The sequence below is a fragment of the Bos indicus x Bos taurus genome, chromosome 3 (assembly GCF_003369695.1).
Source record: "Bos indicus x Bos taurus breed Angus x Brahman F1 hybrid chromosome 3, Bos_hybrid_MaternalHap_v2.0, whole genome shotgun sequence".
Classification (NCBI taxonomy): Eukaryota; Metazoa; Chordata; class Mammalia; order Artiodactyla; family Bovidae; genus Bos; species Bos indicus x Bos taurus.
The window spans coordinates 11,205,117-11,225,861 of NC_040078.1; the positions used below are offsets into that span (position 1 = coordinate 11,205,117).

At 37.5% G+C, this 20,745-nt stretch overlaps 1 protein-coding gene across 1 annotated transcript; it reads left to right on the forward strand.

Annotated features, from left to right (window-relative positions):
* Window positions 1-7,704: 7,704 nt before the first annotated feature.
* Window positions 7,705-8,658, forward strand: LOC113890413 (olfactory receptor 6P1). The gene has a single exon (XM_027538301.1). The coding sequence runs from the start codon at window positions 7,705-7,707 to the stop codon at window positions 8,656-8,658; it is 954 nt and encodes a 317-aa protein (XP_027394102.1).
* Window positions 8,659-20,745: the final 12,087 nt, after the last annotated feature.

Genomic DNA, 20,745 nt, shown 5'->3' on the forward strand with positions numbered 1-20,745 from the left:
GTGATAGAAAAAATAGGAAATTGTGTATGGAAAGGGGGATCCAGAGAGCAGAAGTTGATAGTAGGAGAGTCAGACACCAATTTTATATATATTCAGAAAGTGGCACTTCTTGCCCTAAGACCAGGTCCAAACCCATACCTACTACTTTCTTCAGTCCATATCTATATATCCCAAATTTAAATGAGATTTTAAAGAACTACTGGTTGAATTTTACTGTCGTGCACAGATGAGCCCAAACACAATGCAACATAACATGGCAAAACAAAGCACACTTTGTTTCAACCCAAATGAGTGAGTTTATCTGGCTGTATACTGTACTTATGAACATCTACCAACTTCCATGGAAGTTTATAGGATAACAATTTTGTTCCCAAACATCCATGAACAGATCATCTGACTTTACCCCAGCTCCACTATTTTCTAGATATATGATCTTGAAAAAAAAAATCACTCATCTGTCTGTCATTTATAGAGAACAAAGTGTTTAAACTCATTGTGCTCTTATAAGGATTAAGCCAGCATATAAAAAGTACTAAGTACCTTGAACACACTAATCAATTTTATTTTTATGTCTTCTCTGAATGCCATATGTACACAGACTATGATAGTCATGATAGTGATTCCAGACAGGAATCAGGACTCTCAATTGTTGATTCACCAAGTTCTTTGCTAACTGAGTTATGAGTATTCAATTTGTGATGATCAAAGAAAGACATCAAAGAAAACAAAATAGACTTAATTTACTCTGAAAATGAGATATACCTGTGTATAGGTCTCTGCCCAGTTTGTCTCTGGACAAATGTATATGTAGCTTCCTGAAGAACATCATTAGGAGTCAGGCAATTTATTGTTCAGCTTCATTTATGTAAGATCTATGAAGTAGAAGTCCAGAGAAGGCAATGGCACCCCACTCCAGTACTCTTGCCTGGAAAATTCCATGGATGGAGGAGCCTGGTAGGCTGTAGTCCATGGGGTCGCTGAGTCAGACACGACTGAATGACTTCACTTTGACTTTTCACTTTCATGCATTGGAGAAGGAAATGGCAACCCATTCCAGTGTTCTTGCCTAGAGAATCCCAGGGATGGGGGAGCCTGGTGGGCTGCTGTCTATGAGGTCACACAGAGTCGGACATGACTGAAGCGACGTAGCAGCAGCAGCAGCATTAAGTAAAAGTCAGACAGAAATCAAAGAAATTATGCTGGTATAAATAGACATTTGAGGTGACCCAAGTCACCCCATCCAGCTGAGGAAAACTGTGGATTTCAGATCTACAGACCTATAAAATCACTAGTTGTTTTAAAATATTGAGGACATTTGACACTCTGACCAAATCATTCTCAAGTAAATTGTCTCTTTAATTGTCATATAAGCCAATGATTTAGGAATGACAGATACTATGACCAGCAGTAACAGCATCTCTATGTGATAAATTTGAAAAACAGGTAGGATTTAATCCTCCTACCTCTGAAATAGAAGAGAAACCTTAATTTTCCCAAATTATAAATTATTGGTTACATATGATATGTAAAGCACTTAGTGAGGATAAAGAAGTGAGTTTTTCCTGTTCTTGAGGAGGAAAAATCCAGGAAACTACATAAATGCTCCATAGGTCTGTTAATACAGTCATAGTCACAGCAACAGATGTGAGTGGTCTACTGGACAAAGTCGTCACAGAAGAATTGATATTTATAATGTTTATCATGTGCAAAGGACCAGAAGTAGAAAACAGAGTGATGTCTTAAATAACTTTGATGTGATTGGAGGACTAAATAAGACTAGTGGTTGATAGATGTAGGAAGAGAAGGTAACCATGAAAGGGAGCATTTGACAGTAAGCAAAAGATGAATTGTATGATACCATCCATATGATTTTGTCCTAAGAGGACCTATGGATAAAGAGCTGCTCTTGGTTCTAAAGGGAGGTTCAATGAAAAAAATCTTAGAGATCTTCCTCACTAATTATTTTTTGGAACCTAAGCTGTCAAATGAGAAGTGTGTTTAAACAGCTCACCTCTGTGTGATTGCTGAAGCTTCAGGTTCATCTGCCCTGTGCTGTCATGGTGGTAGAATGCTACCCTGATGCCATAAAAATCCTGAAGTGTCAATAAAGTGTTTCTCTGAGAATGACAAGGGAGAAAACATATTGCCCAGAAGTTAGAGTACATAAAAAAATGGTGGGGAGGTGGGCAAATAACACAGGAGTTAAGAGCATGTATTACATTGATATAGCCATAGTTACCTGGGGGATCTGAATACTGTGGGTAGGGAAGGTAGATTGGAACAGGGTGTAGAAAATGGGAAGAGACAATATCTGGCAGGGATTAGTGGCCAGAGTTGCAATAGCTAGAGAAGAAAATCCTTGGCAATAGCAGTGCAGTCGGAGTAGTAAATACTATTCAATTTTCAATAACTGAGCTAGAACACTATGAAGATTATGATGTAAAGTAATACTGAGGAGTGGACAGGAGTCAGGGTCATGGGCACCTCTGGGCACAAGGGACCCTTCTTCAGGTTTGAATTTGAACTTGCAGACTATTTAAGCCCCTGTGGTCTGCAGAACCAGACAGGCTTCAGAAGAAAAAAGTAAATAAAAAAGGAAAAAGCTTCTGAACCAGATGACGATTTTCCAGAGTGCTTCCCACTCTCCACCCCATTTTCTAGCAACTCTCCTCTGTCCCTCAGGATTGTTCCTGGGGCAAATGGAAGTTTCAACCAAATTTCATGCAGTGCTACAACTAACAAGAACTGTAGTTTGCATTCCATTTGTATAATCTATAAAATGTGTATCTGAGTGATACAAATTTTGTATCAATGACATATGAATCTTATTCAAGATTACACAAATCAAGACAAACTCATTCCACTAATATTTTTGAGTGTCTATTGATGCTTTTGAACTGTGGTGTTGAAGAAGACTCTTGAGAGTCCCTTAGACAGCAAAGAGATCAAAACAATCAATACTAAAGGAAAGACTGATGCTGAAACTGAATTTCCAATAATTTGGCCACCTGATGTGAACAGCCAGCTCATTAGAAATGACTCTGATGCTGGGAAAGATTGAAGGCATGAGGAGAAGGGGATGACAGAGGATGAGATGGTTGGATGGCATCACCAACTGGATGGACATGAGTTGGAGTAAGTTCCGGGAGATGGTGAAGGACAGGGAAGCCTGCTGTGTTGCTGTCCATGGGGTCTCAAAGAGTTGGACACTACTGAGTGACTGAACAACAACAACTATGTCCTAGGCATTGCTCCAGCTACTGAGAATAGAGGTGTGAAGACAGGCCCATATTCAGATTTTGTCTTTACTCAGTCTACTTTAGTATCTGAATTCCCTTACCATGGCTCTTGGCTGTTTCCAGTCACCATTTTTGAATTTTTCCTATATTGGATCATCATCTAGCCCCAAGGCATGTTGTACTGCCTTCTTATCCAGCTCCCAAACTTCCCACCTCTCCAGATTCTCTTGGAAAACTATGTGTGTGCTTAGTGGCTCAGTCATATCCTCCTCTTTGCAACCCTCTGGACTGTAGGCCACTAGGCTCCTCTGTCCTTGGGATTTCCCAAGCAAGAATACTGGAGTGGGTTGCCATTTCTTCCTCCAAGGAATCTTGCTGACCCAGGGATAAAACCCATGTCTCTTGTGTCTTCTGCACTGCAGGCAGATTCTTCACCCCCTGAGTCAAAAATTTCTAACGCATTAGATCAATTTTCTAAACCTGGGTCATTGTACACTAGAAGATGCAAAAAATATTTCAAGATCCAGACATGAATTGTTCAAAGGGAATCATTCCCTGATCTTCAACTCCACAGTCAGCTCTGCTTAAAATGTATTTGCTTGAGAAAGTATTTCTTCCTCTTTTCTACTTTCCTTTCAAAACCTTATCTTCCTTTGCATAACTGAATCTTACTGAGTGGAAGTGCCTCAGAATGAAAGTTTATCAGTGCCAATGTCAGTGATGAGAACGTGAATGACTGGATAGTGCATCCTTTTGCAAGTCATGGTTTCCATTATGTTCCTTTCAACACAATTGAAATAGAAGCTAAATGAGTTATCAACTAATAAGTCAATAAAAATAATTTTGATAATGGATCAACTAATAAAAATTTCAAATAATTTAGTGTTTTCACTATAATGAAACAAATTTCATTCCCTGAGCTATGGCATATGAATGTCATTTAATTGTGTAAATTAGTTTTCTCTGTGTTTGTATCTCTAAAATAAAAAGTAAGACTGGATTTGATGCTGAAAAATTTATCATTATGGTAATAAGTACTCTTCATGAATGCATACCACAACTGAAAAAAATTACAATTCAAATTATTATTAATATTCCAATATATTTTAAGTATTACTTTAAAAACATCATATTTTTATTGATTTGTGAAATTATATAACAACATACAGAAGAAAATCTTTTTACAGTTTCAAGGGTACAGGAAATAAACAAACTAAAAAAAATGTAAGTAGATAGAGAAATCAAAAGTCTTGCAATTTAAAAATATATTCAGTTCAATTCAGTCACTCAGTTCTGTCCAACTCTTTGAGACCTCATTAACTGCAGCATGCCAGGCCTCCCTGTCCATCACCAACTCCCAGATTTACTCAAACTCATGTCCATTGAGTTGGTGATGCCATCCAACCATCTCATGCTCTGTTGTCCCCTTCTCCTGCCACCTTCAATCTTTCCCAGCATCAGGGTCTTTTCCAATGAGTCCGCTCTTCGCATCAGGTGGTCAAAGTATTGGAGTTTCAGATTCAGTATCAGTCCTTCCAATGAATATTCAGGACTGATTTCCTTTAGGATGGACTGGTTGGATCTCCTCACAGTCCAAGGGACTCTCAAGAGTCTTCTCCAACACCACAGTTCAAAAGCACCTATTCTTCTGCACTAAGCTTTCTTTACAGTCCAACTCTCTCATTCATACAAGACTACTGGAAAAACCATAGCCTTGACTAGATGGGCTTTTGTTGGCAAAGTAATGTCTCTGCTTTTTAATATGCTAAGTTGGTCATAACTTTCCTTTCATGGAGTAAGATTCTTTTAATTTCATGGCTGCAGTCACCATCTGTAGTGATTTTGGAGCCCAGAAAAATAAAGTCTGTCACTGTTTCCACTATTTCCCAATCTATTTGCCATGAAGTGATGGGACTGGATGCCATGATATTAGTTTTCTGGTTGTTGAATTTTAAGCCAACTTTTTCACTCTTCTCTTTCACTTTTATCAAGAGGCTCTATAGTTCTTCTTCACTTTCTGCCATAAGGGTGGCATCATCTGCACATCTGAAGTTATTGATATCTCTCTTGGCAATCTTGATTCCAGCTTGTGCTTCACCCAGCCTGGCATTTCATATGATTTACTTTGCATACAAGTAAAATAAACAAGGTGACAATATTCAACCTTGTGGTACTCCTTTTCCAATTTGGAACCAGTCTGTTATTCCATGTACAATTCTAACTGTTGTTCCTTGACCTGTGTACAGATTTATCAGGAGGCAGGTAAGGTGGTCTGGTATTCTGATCTCTTCATGAATTTTCCAGTTTGTTGTGATCCACACAGTCAAAGGCTTTGGGATAATCAATAAGGCAGAAGTATACGTTTTTCTGGAACTCTCTTGTTTTTCTATAATCTAATGGATGTTAGCAATTTAATCTCTGGTTCCTCTGCCTTTTCTAAATCCAGTTTGAACACCTGGAAGTTCTCGGTGCACGTACTGTTGAAGGCTCACTTGGAGAATGTTGAACAATACTTTTCTAGCATGTGGGATGAGTGCAATTGTGTGGTAATTTGAACATTTTTTGGCATTGCCTTTCTTTTGGATTGGTATGAAAACTGACCTTTTCCAGTCCTGTGGCCATTGCTGTTTTTTTTGCAAATTTTCTGGAATATTGAGTGCAGCACTTTCACAGGATCATCTTTTAGGATTTGAAATAGCTCAGCTGAAATTCCATCACCTCCACTAGCTTTGTTTGTAGTGAAGCTTCTTAAGACCCACTTGACTTCACACTCCAGACATTCACAGGATGTCTGCCTCTAGGTGAGTGATTACACCATCATGGTTATCTGGATCATGATGATCTTTTATGTATAGTTCTTTTGTGTATTCCTGCCACCTCTTCTTAATATCTTCTGCCTCTGTCCATACATTTTCTGTTCTTTATTGTACCCATCTTTGCATGAAATGTTCCCTTGGTATCTCTAATTTTCTTGAAGGGATCTCTATTCTCTCCCATTGTATCATTTTCTTCTATTTCTTCACATTGATCACTTAGGAAGGCTTTGTTATATCTCTTTGCTACTCTTTGAAATTCTGTATTCAGATGTGATATATCATTCTTTTTCTCCTTTGCCTTTACAAGTGCTTAAGTTATACCAAAAATGAAAATGCTTGATGACATCTAATGTGATCCAATCTCGAATGCCAGGTCACTGGCAATATTGATAGGAGATTGCAAAAGCACAGGTGGATGATTAGGAGGCATAGGAATGCCTTTTTCACTTTCACGCCTTAAGAGCTGTATCTGTTTTCTGTGACTGCTGTACCAATTTACCACAAATTAGCTGGCTTAAAACAATAGAAATTTATGCTCTTACAGTTCTGGAGGCGAGAATTCTGAAATCAATGCCACGTGGCCAAGTTCAAGGTATTGTCAGGGATATACTTTCCACAAGACACTAGCAAAAGTCTATTCTTTACCTCCTTTGTCTCTGGCACTGCTGGCATTCTTTGTTTCATGGCCACATCACTGCAGTTGTCAAGGTTGAAGGTTGGAATCTTCAAATCTCTCTATTTTCCATCTTCATATTGCCTTCTCCTTTGTGCATCTATTTCAAATTTCCCTCTGCCTCTCTGTTATAAGGACACTTGAAATTGCATTTAAGTTTTATCGGGATGATCCAGCATAATCTCCTGTGTCAATATCTTTAATTTAAGCACATCTGCAAAGACTTTCTCATAGATGTCACATCTATAGGTTCCAGAAATTAGAACATGGATCGCTTTTTGTGATCTATTTTCAACCCATCACCTGGGAATGAGAAATATAATTCTAGCATAGAAAATGTACCTAAAAAAACTTGCAAAATGAATGAAAAAAATTACTCCTTTTTCTGGTACAGAATTCCATTTTCTCTTCTATACTGAATTATTTCTCCAACTGTGAAAAAACAGTTCCCAAACCAACCACCCTTCTCCAATACTGCCTTGAACTATAGCTCAAGTAATGTCCCTGAGCTACTTCTTAGTTCAATTTCCCTTGAGAGATAAGCCCTCAAGCTCCACCTTTCTATCATTCTTTCTTTTATCCATTCCATAAACAAGTATTGAGTAAAGATTCTATGAGGGTTAGAAGTTTGTGGAAAGTAAAAAAAGAACATATCATAAATAAGAAAATAAATACTGAAATACTAAGACTTGTTTTGAAACCACTCAGCAAACATTTACCAAATACCCAGTGCTGTTATAATTGCTAAGCTATTGAGTAACAATCCTTAAGTCTAAGAGTTTTTCCCTGGAGGTGGGAGGTGATACAGGAAAGGGATGGAACAAAATGATGTACAAAATGGAACAAAATAATTGATAATATACTGTTGAGTATCTTCAGAAGGTTGTAATCTGGGGGTGTCAGCAGTTTGATCTATTTGTCTTTCAACATCTTGCTCTTCCTGTTACTTTTTCAGGCAATCAAGTGGACAGAGATCATGAGAAATTTGAGTGGAGACCACACAGTAGAGTTTGTTTTGGTGGACTTCCCTACCTCCCCACCCCTTCAGCTGCTCCTCTTTGCACTCTTCCTTGTAATTTTTTTGTTGACATTGTTGGAGAATGCACTCATTGTTTCCACCATCTGGCTCACTCCAAGCCTTCATCGTCCAATGTTCTTTTTCCTTGGACATCTCTCCTTCCTGGAGCTATGGTATATCAATGTCACTGTTCCCCGACTCTTGGGGGCCTTTCTTACCCAGGAGCATAGAGTCTCCTATGTAGGTTGTATGACCCAACTCTATTTCTTCATTGCCTTAGCTTGCACCGAATGTGTCCTGTTGGCAGTCATGGCCTATGACCGCTACCTAGCCATCTGTGAACCTCTCCGTTATCCTAGTCTAATGCCCTTCAGTATGGCCACTCGCCTTGCTGCTTCCTCTTGGGGTAGTGGCTTCTTCAGCTCCATGATGAAGCTTCTGTTCATTTCCAGATTGTCATACTGTGGGTCCAATATCATCAACCACTTTTTCTGTGATATCTCTCCACTACTTAACCTCACCTGCTCTAACAAGGAACAAGCAGAACTAGTAGACTTCCTCTTGGCCCTGGTGATGATTCTGCTCCCTCTAATGGCTGTGGTTTCATCATATGCCGCCATAATTGCCACTATCCTGAGGATTCCTACTGCCCAGGGACGTCACAAAGCCTTTTCCACGTGTGCTTCTCACATGGCAGTGGTTGTTATCTACTACTCCTCTACTCTCTTTACCTATGCACGGCCCCGGGCCATATACACCTTCAACCACAACAAGGTCATCTCTGTGCTCTATACTGTCATTGTACCATTTCTCAATCCAGCCATTTACTGCCTGAGGAACAAGGAAGTTAAGGATGCCCTCAGAAAGACAGTGCTGGGTAGATGCCCCTGTTCCAGGGATATCCCAGATTGATGTACAATAAAACCTGGCAAAAAAGAACAGTATCCTAATAGTGACATATCAAAAAATCATAAAATAGACTTAACAGGACCAAAATATCAGTTAGCACCCTGCTTCTTTAAATAGTGTCAGGAAACTTCTTGATACAAACAAAAAATTGTGAATCATTGATCATATACAAGAGTTTCCAAACTAAGATTGAAATGGTTATAGAATCTCTGGGGGGTTGTTAAAATGCATATTCCCAGAAAAATTGTGGAAAATCTGATAGAGTATGCATTGTTTGCCTATTGGATAAAGAACCCACCTGCCAATACAGGAGACATAAGAGACGTGGGTTTGATCCCTGGGTAGGTAAGATCCCCTGGAGGAGAGCATGACAAACCACTCCAGTGTTCTTGCCTTGAAAATCCAATGGCCACATGAGCCTGGTGTGGTACAGTCCATGGGGTCGCAAAGAGCTGAACACAACTGAAGTGACTTAGCACACATGCCTTGTTTGCAACCCTGACATGCGTAATTTTCAACTTCTTAAGAAGTCTTATTTCACAGCCAGTTTGAGATTCTTTACTCTAGACCAAGGCTATTATTTTGCAAGTGAGAAAATAGGTAATAAAAGGGACTTGCTGATGCATATGTCAAGACAAAATGATGTAGAAATTGTTGTAGCAGTTTCAAGGATTCAAATTCTCACATCTTAATTCTGTGAGAATCACAGAAGTATAATTAACCCCCCCAAACTGAAACTAATGTCACCTAATGCATACTCCTTATCTCTATAAGTCTTATACCCACTGCAAGTCAAAGGAGGAAGAAAATGCAGCACTGGTATTCAGCCATGTGTGCAACAATTAATATGGCTAAATAGTTATCTGCATCTCCTTCATGTTAACTGAAGAGTAATACACAGCTTATTGACCTAATGAGTGTTGGTTAGGAGATCAAACGCATTAGAGAACTTTCATGTACCTTCCCCTTTGAATCTTCTCCAGCACTATGGCCAACTTCTGTTTCAACTAGCTGCTGCCTGAGTTATACCAGCTGCCAAATATTTTACATTTTGCCACTGGGGGCAAATGACTACAGGAACAGAAAATGTCTTAATAAAGAGGCAAGAGTGGGGAACAAGAGACATCTCTGCAATGAGTGGTATGCTTCAAGTTCAAAATCAGAATGATAGACAGTCTTCTAAGTTCTCTTTACTTTTGGAAACTAGCTTGCATTACTTAGAAAGTAATTCCAGTTCCAAGCTAATTTCTGCACATTAGAACTGAAGTCAATGTTTCTGTGAGTGGGATATGTAAAAGAACAAAAAATGCTATTGAATAGATACTCATAAACAGAAATTGTCTCTCAGTGGACATTTGCTTATTCTGAACTGGGCTTTGGGAAATAAGATAATTGTCCATTAAAAAAAAAAAAACTGTTTGATCAATAATTAGTTTAGGTTTTCTAACATCTAAAATAACATAACTCCAAAATAATAAATCTGACATTTAAAAGTATAAGCTGCTTTACTGTCATTAAGTTTCTGAATAGCCTTTTAAAGAAACATCCTTGAGGGACTTCCCCTGTAGTCCAGTATTTAAGACCCTGGGCTGCCAGTGCAGGGGTTGTGGGGGGGTTCCCTTGTTGGGAAATATGGCATAGTTAAAAAAAAAAAATAGAAGCAAATCTTTGACTTTGGGCATAGACAATGGATTTTTACATATGACACCAAAAGAATAAGCAATTAAACAATAGATAAGCTGGACCAAATCAAAAATTTTAAAAAATACATAAGAATTAAAAAACATCCTTGAAATTGGCTTAATTTACCTCACATTCAGTACATTATCTTTTTGTTTCATACAGTTCTGGAAAGCATAATTTTATGGTTAAGGATTCCACCCCTAGAGACAAGAAATTTGGTATAATTCTGGTTTTACCCTTAACACGTCCCTCATAATGCAAGTTACCCATCTACCTCATATGCATGTTGTGAATATTAAATTAATTGTATGTGACAGTAGGATTATAAAATCTTTTCTCTTTGTAGATAAATTTTACCTTGGATTATTTTCTTTCTTATCCAGATTTATTGATAATAGAATTGAAAAAAAAAGTAAAATTATAAGATATTTAAAGAGTGCAGTGTGATGATTTGATATACATATACATATTGTGAAGGGTTTCCCTGGTGGCTCAGATAGTAAAGAATCTGCCTGCAATGCAGGAGATGAGGGTTCTATCCCTATATCAGGAAGATCCACTGGAGAAGGGAATGGATACTCACTCCAGTATTTTTGGCTGGAAAACTCCATGGACAAGCCATGGGGTCACAAAGAGTTGGACATGACTGAGCAGCTAGCACTATATTGGCTATATATATTGTGAAATGATTCACTTTGGGTTTACTTTATAGTTCCAGTCTGTTGGAAGCTTACTAAATATTGCTAAGAAACATGATACAATATCTTGATTAGTAAAAGTCTTCTAGACTGGGAGAATATGAAAGTATTATAAATATCCAGTGGTCATAGGTTCATAATGCTGAGAAAGACTGAAGACAGGAGGAGAAAGGGATGACAAAAGATAACATGATTGGATGGCATCACTGACTCAATGAACATGAGTTTGAACAAGTTCTGGGAGATGGTGAAATACAGGGAAGCCTGGTGTGCTGCAGTCCATGGGGTTGCAAAGAGTTGGACACGACTGAGTGGCTGAATAGCAACAATTTTTATAACTTGGCATGCCTTTTGCAGGAAACTCTGGCTGCCCAGGAAACTGTTATAAGAGATAATTGCTCTTGTGCACCTTGAGGAGTCGAAGTCAAGCTGGCTTAAACACCCCTTTGTGTGAATTGCATGTCCTCACACCTGTGGTATGACTTTGCATCCAGATTAGCCCCTTGTCTGCTTTCAGCACTCCTTCCACATAAGAGAAATCCCTCAGTCTGTCATGCTGCCATGCTGTGTTTTTATCCTATAGTTCTCCAATAAAATTGTTGCCAAGTGTGACCTTTTGTAGTGTGTAAGTTTGATTGGTAAAGCCTAAGAAGGTCTGGTTTATGAATAGCTCACAGTGAGCACTCAGTTAATGTTAAGCCCCTGATATATGACAATTATTTCTCAAAAATAAAAATTGGAAAAATAAATGCTAAGCCCTCATGTTTATTTTCATTAACAATTTGATTATATGCTTTCTAACAGATGTGCCTGTTCTAAATACTAACCATGCCTCACATTCACTCATTCAAATGGAGATTGGCAGATTGACTTTTTTCTCTAGGACATAAGTGGAAAGCAAAGCTGCAAACATCCTTGGGTAATTGTGTGTAGATGGTAATAAGTTTAGCATTTCCAATTATCTAATTTAAAATTATGCCAAGCTGTCATTAGGTTGAGTCACACCTGTCATTAGGTTGAAGTTCATGCTCCTTTTCAAATGATCAGAACACACGACAACTCTTTGTTAGGATATTACACATAGAACATTTTCCTCCTCAATTATTTTGGTCTTCGATTTTGTCTAGATACTCATACATATTTGTCTGCATATTAAAAGGGAAGAGCTAGAGAATGTCAACTGATAATATCCTCTTTGTATGACTCTTGTCATGTCACATTCTTTCTTGATGGGAAGATGACCCTCCTGTTTTTTTTTTTTTCCTACAGAGTGAGATTCCTACAGTGCAATAATTAGTGTAGATAGTTTATTTTTCAACTTGATTTTTTTCAGCTGAAAACATGCTGAACTCAAACAATGAATCCATGTCTCTTTGCCAGGTATTAGATTTATTTCTCTTCTGGCAGTTAGGAGTGATCATATACCCCAATATCAAATAAAATGTAGGTGGAATTCTGCCTTGGAGGCTTTCATTTTAAAAGAAATGTAGCTGGCACTGGGGCTTCCTCTTTCTTTATGTTGAACTTGAATATAATGCCTGGAGGTCCACCAGCTCTTTCTAAGGTAATAAACATAAAGAAGAAAGCTCAATATATGGAGTCTGAAGATACAGAAATACATGAAAATCATGAGTCTTTGTTAGTACAATTGAGAATTTGAACCTACATCAGCAAATACTTATATGTGTGTGTTAGTCGCTTAGTCATGTCCAACTCTTTGCAATTCCATGGACTGTAGCCCTCCAGGCTACTATGTCCATGGAATTCTCCAGGCAAGAATACTGGAGTGGGTTGCCATTCTCTTCTCAAGGGAAACTTCCCAAGCCACAGATCAAATCCAGGTTCCTGCATTGCAGGCAGATTCTTTACCATATGAACCATGAGGGAAGACTTTTCTCTAAATTACTATGTGTGTGTGCTAGCTTCTCAGTCAAATACCTATATCCATTTTTAACATAATACTATAAAGCAATTATCCTTCAATTAAAAATAAATACTTTTTTTAAAGATAAAAAAAATTAAATGATAAAAATTAACTGCCATTTGTGGAAGTTATTGAGATTTGTTCTTTTTTAAAACTTTCAGCCTAATACGTTAATACTTGATATATTTATGTAACTTTGTATTGCATTCTTCTAGAAGTTTTTCAAATAATTTTTAGTTTTAGGTTTTTAATTTTTTTTTCAAATGAAATATATTTTTCTAAGTTTCTAGAGAAAGACCATTACACTTCTCACGCAATTTCTTATTTTGTCATTCCTAGAAGTCAGTTTTATTTTATTTTGCTACACTTAAGAATCTGCCTGCAATGCAGGAGACACAGGAGACATGCATTCCATCCCTGAGTTGGGAAGATTCCCTAGAGTAGGAAATGGCAACCCACTCCAGTATTGTTGCCAGGAAAATCCCATGGACAGAGGAGACTGGTGGGCTACAGTCCATGGGATCGCAAAGAGTCAGACATGATTGAAGCAAATGAGCACAGCACACTTTATTTTGTTTTGTTTAGGTTATAAATGTGTACTCAGTATAGCCAAGTTTTTACCAGAGAGGGATAATAGAAAGGAAACAAAGAAGTAGCAGTCAAGTTAATTATGATTTTTTTAAAAATAAAATCATCAATCTCCTTTAAAATGGCAGATCTGTTCATCACATTTGACTAAAACTGTTCCTATATTTAAAAAGAAAGCATAAATTGTGTGATTATTATTCATAAAAGGCTGCATAGAAAAGAAGGAAAGTGAAGTCACTCAGTCGTGTTCGACTCTTTGTGACCCCATGGACTGTAGCCTACCAGGCTCCTCAGTCCATGGAATTTTCCAGGCAAGAGTACTGGAGTGGGTCTCCATAGAAGCACAAAATCTGATTATCTGCCTCAAAAAATTATAACTTAAAAGAGGAAATAGAAAATGTATAATTTTCAGAAACTATTATAAAATATGAGGAAAAATATTCCCCCAGTAAACTTTAACTTATTCATTTAAAAATTACTCTATTTTTTCTTACTAAAGCTGAATACATGTTTATCTTGAATATTTCTCCAGAGTCAGACACATTATAGTATATAAGCTCTGTCCTTTTTCTCATTCAATTCAAGGTATAATTTCTATCAATTTTTTTTCAGTATCACTATTTTTTTTTCTTTTCTAGAACAGGAGACAATAAAGAGCAAACTGAAAATTCCATTTTTACTTTGAGTATTCAAAGCTCTAACTACAAATTTTTTTTTTTTTTTTTTTTTGCACCAAGGAGTAGTGTTAGCTGCTCAGTTGTGTCCAACTCTTTGGGACCCCATGGACTATAGCTGCCGGACGTGGAATTTCCCAGGCAAGAATGCTGGAGTGAGTTGCCATTTCCTCTTCCAGGGGATCTTCCTGACACAGGGGTCGAACCTAAATCTCTTGCCTCTCCTGCTTTGGCAGGAAGATTCTTTACCACTGTGCCACTTGGGAAGCACAAGCCCCAAGGAATGACTATAAATAATTATAATGAAAAAATACATATTTTTCTTTTTTAATCAGTTCTAAATTCACAATAGTAGCTACAAAGTTTTTTCTTTTTGTTTTGTTTTTTTAAATTCTCAGATAATTAAAAAAAAGTAATTATACTTTTATCAATAAATCTTGCCATAATAGTATATAGTCAACCAGGTCCTTTGCTGTTTTCTCATTTTCCTCTGTATTGATGTTGTACATTTATTATGGCATATAAATAAAATGGACATATCACTCTTCCCAAACTCAACAGAGTTTTAGGTGCTTACTAAGCATCAAACATGTATTAGGAACTGGACAATGTCTCTACCTTTGAGAACTCTTTAAAATCCAGGGATTTTTAAAATAGATTTTTAATTTATTTTTTAAAAACTCAGTCTACCTTTCACTAAATTTTGTCAATTAAATGAATAGAAGTTTTTTTTTAAGAAGTAATATACAGTGAATTCTACCACTAGCTTAAAATGAAGACTAGAAAGATGAGACAACCCTTGAAGAAGCCAGTTAATTCATGAGTCACTTAATTAGAAACAGCTTCATTATTTCATTCAAATATTTAAGAAATTCCAAAAATACCCAAATTTCTTATGTTCCCATGAAGGCATATTACAAAGGATATTGGAACTTGTATTACTTAACATTTTGAATACTATCAATTTGCTAAGAATGATACAAATACAAGCAAGATCATGAATTTATGTTACTTATTACATGGCAGGTGCTGTTTGAAACTCCTTACATATATTAATTCATATAATGATCACAATAATTCTAAGATCATTAAATGCCAAGTGCTGAGTAAAACTATTGCAGTAAACTATTTGAAAGACTGCTGATCCACATAACCAGAATAGTTCTTAAAACACAAAGATCCTCAATAAATATTTACTAAATAAATAAATACCAAATAAGAACAAGGATCATTGTAATCTGAAGATTTTTCTCTTTCTTAAAGGAATTTTGTCACTTTAATAAATATCCTAATTATGTATTTGGGAAGGTTGTTTTATCTTGACTGCTCCTCATCTATCCTAACTCCAGAAAATCATGGGTTCCTTCACTAGTCAACGTTCTTCATAGTAAGGTATATCAAATCCCCACAGATACTATTAACTTTCTGCCCTACTCTTGGGTCTGTAGTTCTCTGACTAACCAATCATCTCTGGTGTGCAGGTATTGTAACCCATGTACAGCATATTCAATTCTGTACATCTAAAGAGGTAATTTTCTAATTTCTATCCCAGTGTACTTTCTATATAATCTTATTAGTTTCTATGTTCTCTGAATACCCTTACATTATAGCTTCTGAATGTGTACTATTTACAGATAGTAAGAGTAAACATACAGGTATCCTTATTCCATTTAGAAAATACAGACTTTATACAAATATAATACTTTTTGTTATATCTACTAAGTTACTAATGCATGAGAATCATGTCATTGTATGGAGTTGATATTTGTGTACACAGTATCTTCGTGTATTTGGAATTTTTATGTGTGTGTTTGTTCATATACTTGGATCTCCACATAAGAATGGATGAATATCAATCTTATGTTATGTTGAATGATTTGGGTTATAAGCACTATCATCCCCAGAAGAATCTTATTATTTGTCAGACCATTCCCCAGAAATAGAGGAGGACACACACACACACACACACACACACACACTTTGCCCACATTTCTCTTCCCCAGAGTCTGTTAAAAAGAAGGGCAGTGTGCTTTAAGCCACTCAAAGGTCTCTCTTGTTCCTCCAGACTCCACTTAACTTGCCAGCTCTTCCCTTAACATTCCCCAAGTATCCCCTTGAGCCCTAGAAAAGCCAAATACTTTCCTGAGGTCTGTGCCTGTTGGGAAGCCCTCTGTGTGTGGAAGGGAGTTCTTTTTTTCAGTAGCTTAGAAACAGGTAAAAGCACAAATAGATCTATTCTGCCCCTTCTTCATGCTGAGCAGAGACACACCAGATTTGCCAGCAACTCTCTAGGCTCAGGGATGGTACCTTCCTCCTCCTGGTCTACATGATTTCTCTTTTCTCCATGCAAGCTGACCATTCCTGAATGAGGCTTGGAAAAGTCATAAGTTTCATCACTGATAAAATAGTGAGTTGAAAAAAAACTCAGATAATTCCAAAAGGAAAATTTGGCCAGCTTTTAATTATTCATTATTATGAAGGGAAGCAGAGGGTATATGAAAATCATTTTTATTTAAATCATTGATTCTTTGGAGCATTCAGCTGATTGATTTTTTAAAAAGTTTGCCATCTTTGAGTCTATAATTAGTAGTATAGCAACAGTGTATAGTTGGGGCATAAACTATGTTCCTATATGAATTTCAAATCAACAAAGATTTCTTTAGCACCTATGTGTATTATGATGTATGAAAAATGTTAGCAATTCAGGGATATTGTGTAATATAGATTATCACGTCTACTACTGAAGAACACACTGTAGATGCAAAATGCCTGATTCTCTAAAAATTGCCCTCCTGAAGACATTTCAGTTTAATGCATTAGCCCCAAACTATGCCTTGCAAAGTTCAGGGTCCAGGTATATTCTGATTTGAGACAGAAAGAGAGAAAACTGTCATGTATAAGAGTACACAGATAAATATATGTATATGAGGAGCAGTAGTTGGAATAGAGGTATGTAAATATGTATGTGTGTTTTTATGTTAAATACGACAGGGGCTGGTGAGTGTGACAGTGTTTGCAGTTTTGATAACTTAAATCCTTAGAAGATAAAGAAGATTTCACTTCTCTTCGTAGTACCATAACAGGAAGAAGGTAAATTTCCATTTCCATCGTGTTGACTGTTCACAAAATTCATCATATGGTCACATTTATTCTCAAATTGGGATCTTGAGATAAACTACAAAGATTATCATGTTCAAATGAGACATACAGAAATTCAATCATTATTCTAAATCTCACTAGATGGGAATAAAAATTAGTTCAAAATAGAAGCCATGGTTTTGAAAAGTTATAAAGGGTGTATGGGGTCAGGGATATGACACCCAGATTTTTTCCATTGAAGTTTTCAAAATCAACTCAGAGATTGAGAGGTGCAGAAGGGTCACTGAATCATAGATAATTATCTTGCCCTGCTACAAACTTGGGAATTGCGATGCACATAGACCTGAAGCATATTTGTTCCTAAGAGATTCTGGGAAAAGGGAGATGGACTAGAATTACATCCTTTTAAAACTGATTTGAAGGAGTAAAATTGTGTTTCTCTCTTTTAGAAAATGTCTTGTCACTGAGGGTCCAAGACTAGTATGTTGGCCTCTGCCCAACCTATATCTTTTTCTCATCTCCCTGCAATAATTGTTAGGTTGAACACAAATGATTATCCTGCCACATCTCTCTACCTGTGTCCCAGTCTGGAGATTTGGGGCATCCTGTTTGGTCAGATCCATCTCCACAGAGCTGGCATGACAACTTCAAATGCCTCTACTTCTGGGAGTGCTTTGACTGTACAAGCTTTCTCCCTTGCCCCTCACTTCTAGTCTTAGGCATCTATTTCTCCCCAGACAACAGCAATTTCCTTCCCATCCCAGCATGACCACTGCACTGATAACCTATTACCTTTTAGGAAGACTTATTTACATCCTCCTTTAGAAATCAGAGCCTCCTGATCTTCTTTGCTGGCAGGCTTAATGAGATAAAGCTGTTCCTAATGACTGTTTTCAGAATGAAGTTAAGCCTTAAATATTGTGCTATTGTTCATAGTTTTCTGACATTTCTCCTCATTGAATGTCCCAGTTTAACTGGAGTTATTCAGGAAGGATGATCACAAACTTCAGAGGGAATAGCAACCAGATGAAACAAAAAAAAATTTTTTTTGAATGGTTTAGTCTAGAAAAAGAAAAACAAGGGAACATGAGACATTAGTGGGTTTGGGGTGGGGATTGAGGTTAACAGAGCTGATAGCTGTTTTCAGAGCATGAAAGCTATCCTTGCAGAAAGAAATGAGACTTATTCTTTGAAGCTTCAGAAAGCAGAAGCAGAATCCATGGATGTGGCACCACTATGTTCCCTTGGAGAAGGCCCTATATCTCCCAATCGGTGGTTTCTTTTTTTAAAGTGTGGCTGTATTTTAGACACTATTTTCTGCTCCTAGAGAGGATCAGGCAAAAGTTAGGTTAATACTTACAAAATTAGCAAGGACTAAAATCATTTAGGGCTTCCGTGGTGACTCAGTGGTAAAGAATCCACCTGCCAATGCAAAAGACGCTGGGTTAATCCCTGGGTCAGGAAGATCCCCTGGAGAAGGAAACGGCAACCCACTTCAGTATTCTTGCCTAGGAAGTCCCATGGACAGAGGAGCTTGGTGCGCTACAGTCCATGGGGTCACAAAAGAGTCAGACACGATTTAGTGACTAAACAACAACAAAATCATTTGATCTATGAGGTTCCCTGCAGCAATATGATCCTGTGCTTCGAACTCTGTTCTTGTGAAACACAGTTTTTTGAAAAAACATTATGATTGTAAGATTTACATTAACTTTTAGAGTTCTGTTCAAAGCAAGCTAAGATGTAAGATGAAGTGCCTCACTTATGCTTAGATTATTGGTCCATAGAAGAAATTAAACTGAACAGAGTTTGTTAGATAACCATTTTGCCAAGGCTGAAATTTTATCAATAAATTGCTACTTTGCCATTTTATAGTTGCTTGACATTCACAAAATCATTTAAGCACTCTGAGATTCACTTCTACTACATGAACAAAACAAGAAGTTGAACTAAAATTCAATTGGTTTTAAACTGTTATAATTCTATGAGCTAAGTCCACATGGATAGTGGAGGGTGGGCTCCAAGGAACAGATCTACTGTTACCAAATGTGTTTGAGTTCCAAGATGCTGGAATCTTCACCTAGCTCTTGGCTCTTATCCTGACAATTTGATTCTCCACACTCTAAAGTTTTATTTCTCAGACAAGTTTTCTTTAAAACTGTTTTCAGAGGTACAACTTAAAGCTGTGCTTTTGGCACATCTGGCAGTGTATTAGCGTCTCAAAGGTACAGTTTAATGCTCTGAAGAAAAAATAACTTACAACGAGGGAGAATTCATAGATCTTGCCTTATTTATAATCTCCACTGTCCAACTACCTAGTGAATCCTAGACTAGTGAGCAAGGCCAAGTTTTGTGTTAAGTGTGTGCGTGTGTGTGCATGTGTGTGTGTCCATATTCCAACAGAAGACAAAATTGTTGAATTTGCACTATTATAAATTGCTCACCTTTTTGGTTAACAGCGTCTATTTTCCTCTTTTGCATGTGTGCCAAGTGACTTCAGTAGTGTCCGACTCTTTGAGGCAGTATGGACTGTAGCCCACCAGGCTTCTACAGTTCATGGGATTCTCCAGACAAGAATACGGGGGTGGATTGCCATGCCCTTTTCCAGGGATCTTCCAGACCCAGGAATCAAACCTGTGTCTCTTACATCTTCATTGGCAGGTAGCTTCTTTACCAGCAGCACTACCTGGGAAGCCCATTTTCCTCTCCAAACATGGATAATTGAGTTGACTCTTCTGCCTTTCTTCGGGATCCTAAAGCTGAGATCTAAGTAGGACGAGGGAAATGAATGGGGTGGGCAGTAGCTTTCTATCTCTTTTACTCCATGATTGTTTCCTCAGGAAAATAAATAAATAATCTTCTCTACTGTCCCCCATCTTTATGTAAACAAAAGCAAGATTGTTGAGATACACAGAGAATAAGAGTGACTGGCTCTGGATAAGAACAGAAAAGAAGAATCAAGCAGTAAGACACAGAGAAAGATTGGAAAAGGTAAGGCATCCAGTCTCTATCAGTTTTTAGAATGGCTCTCAACTCAGTCAAGAAGGCCATAGGTTTTGCTGAATGACTGGTCAGGAATGCAGAAGGGTCACTAATGGTAAAAGGCAGCTCATTACTTCATTTTTTGGATATTGCTTTCAAACAAGTTATGAGTTCTTTAATGCCTTTGAAAAGGTCTTACAGTCTCCTCCATCTTTATTATTAACAGTGGTCTCTACCATTAAGTGGAGAAGGCAATGGCACCCCACTCCAGTACTCTTGCTTGGAAAATCCCATGGATGGAGGAGCCTTGTAGGCTCCAGTCCATGGGGTCACTACGAGTCGGGCATGACTGAGTGACTTCACTTTCACTTTTCACTTTTATGCATTAGAGAAGGAAATGGCAACCCACTCCAGTATTCTTGCCTGGAGAATCCCAGGGACA

Coding starts and splice junctions, on each gene's coding strand:
- LOC113890413 (XM_027538301.1), top strand. CDS start 7,705: ATGAGAAATTTGAGTGGAGACCACACAGTAGAGTTTGTTTTGGTGGAC.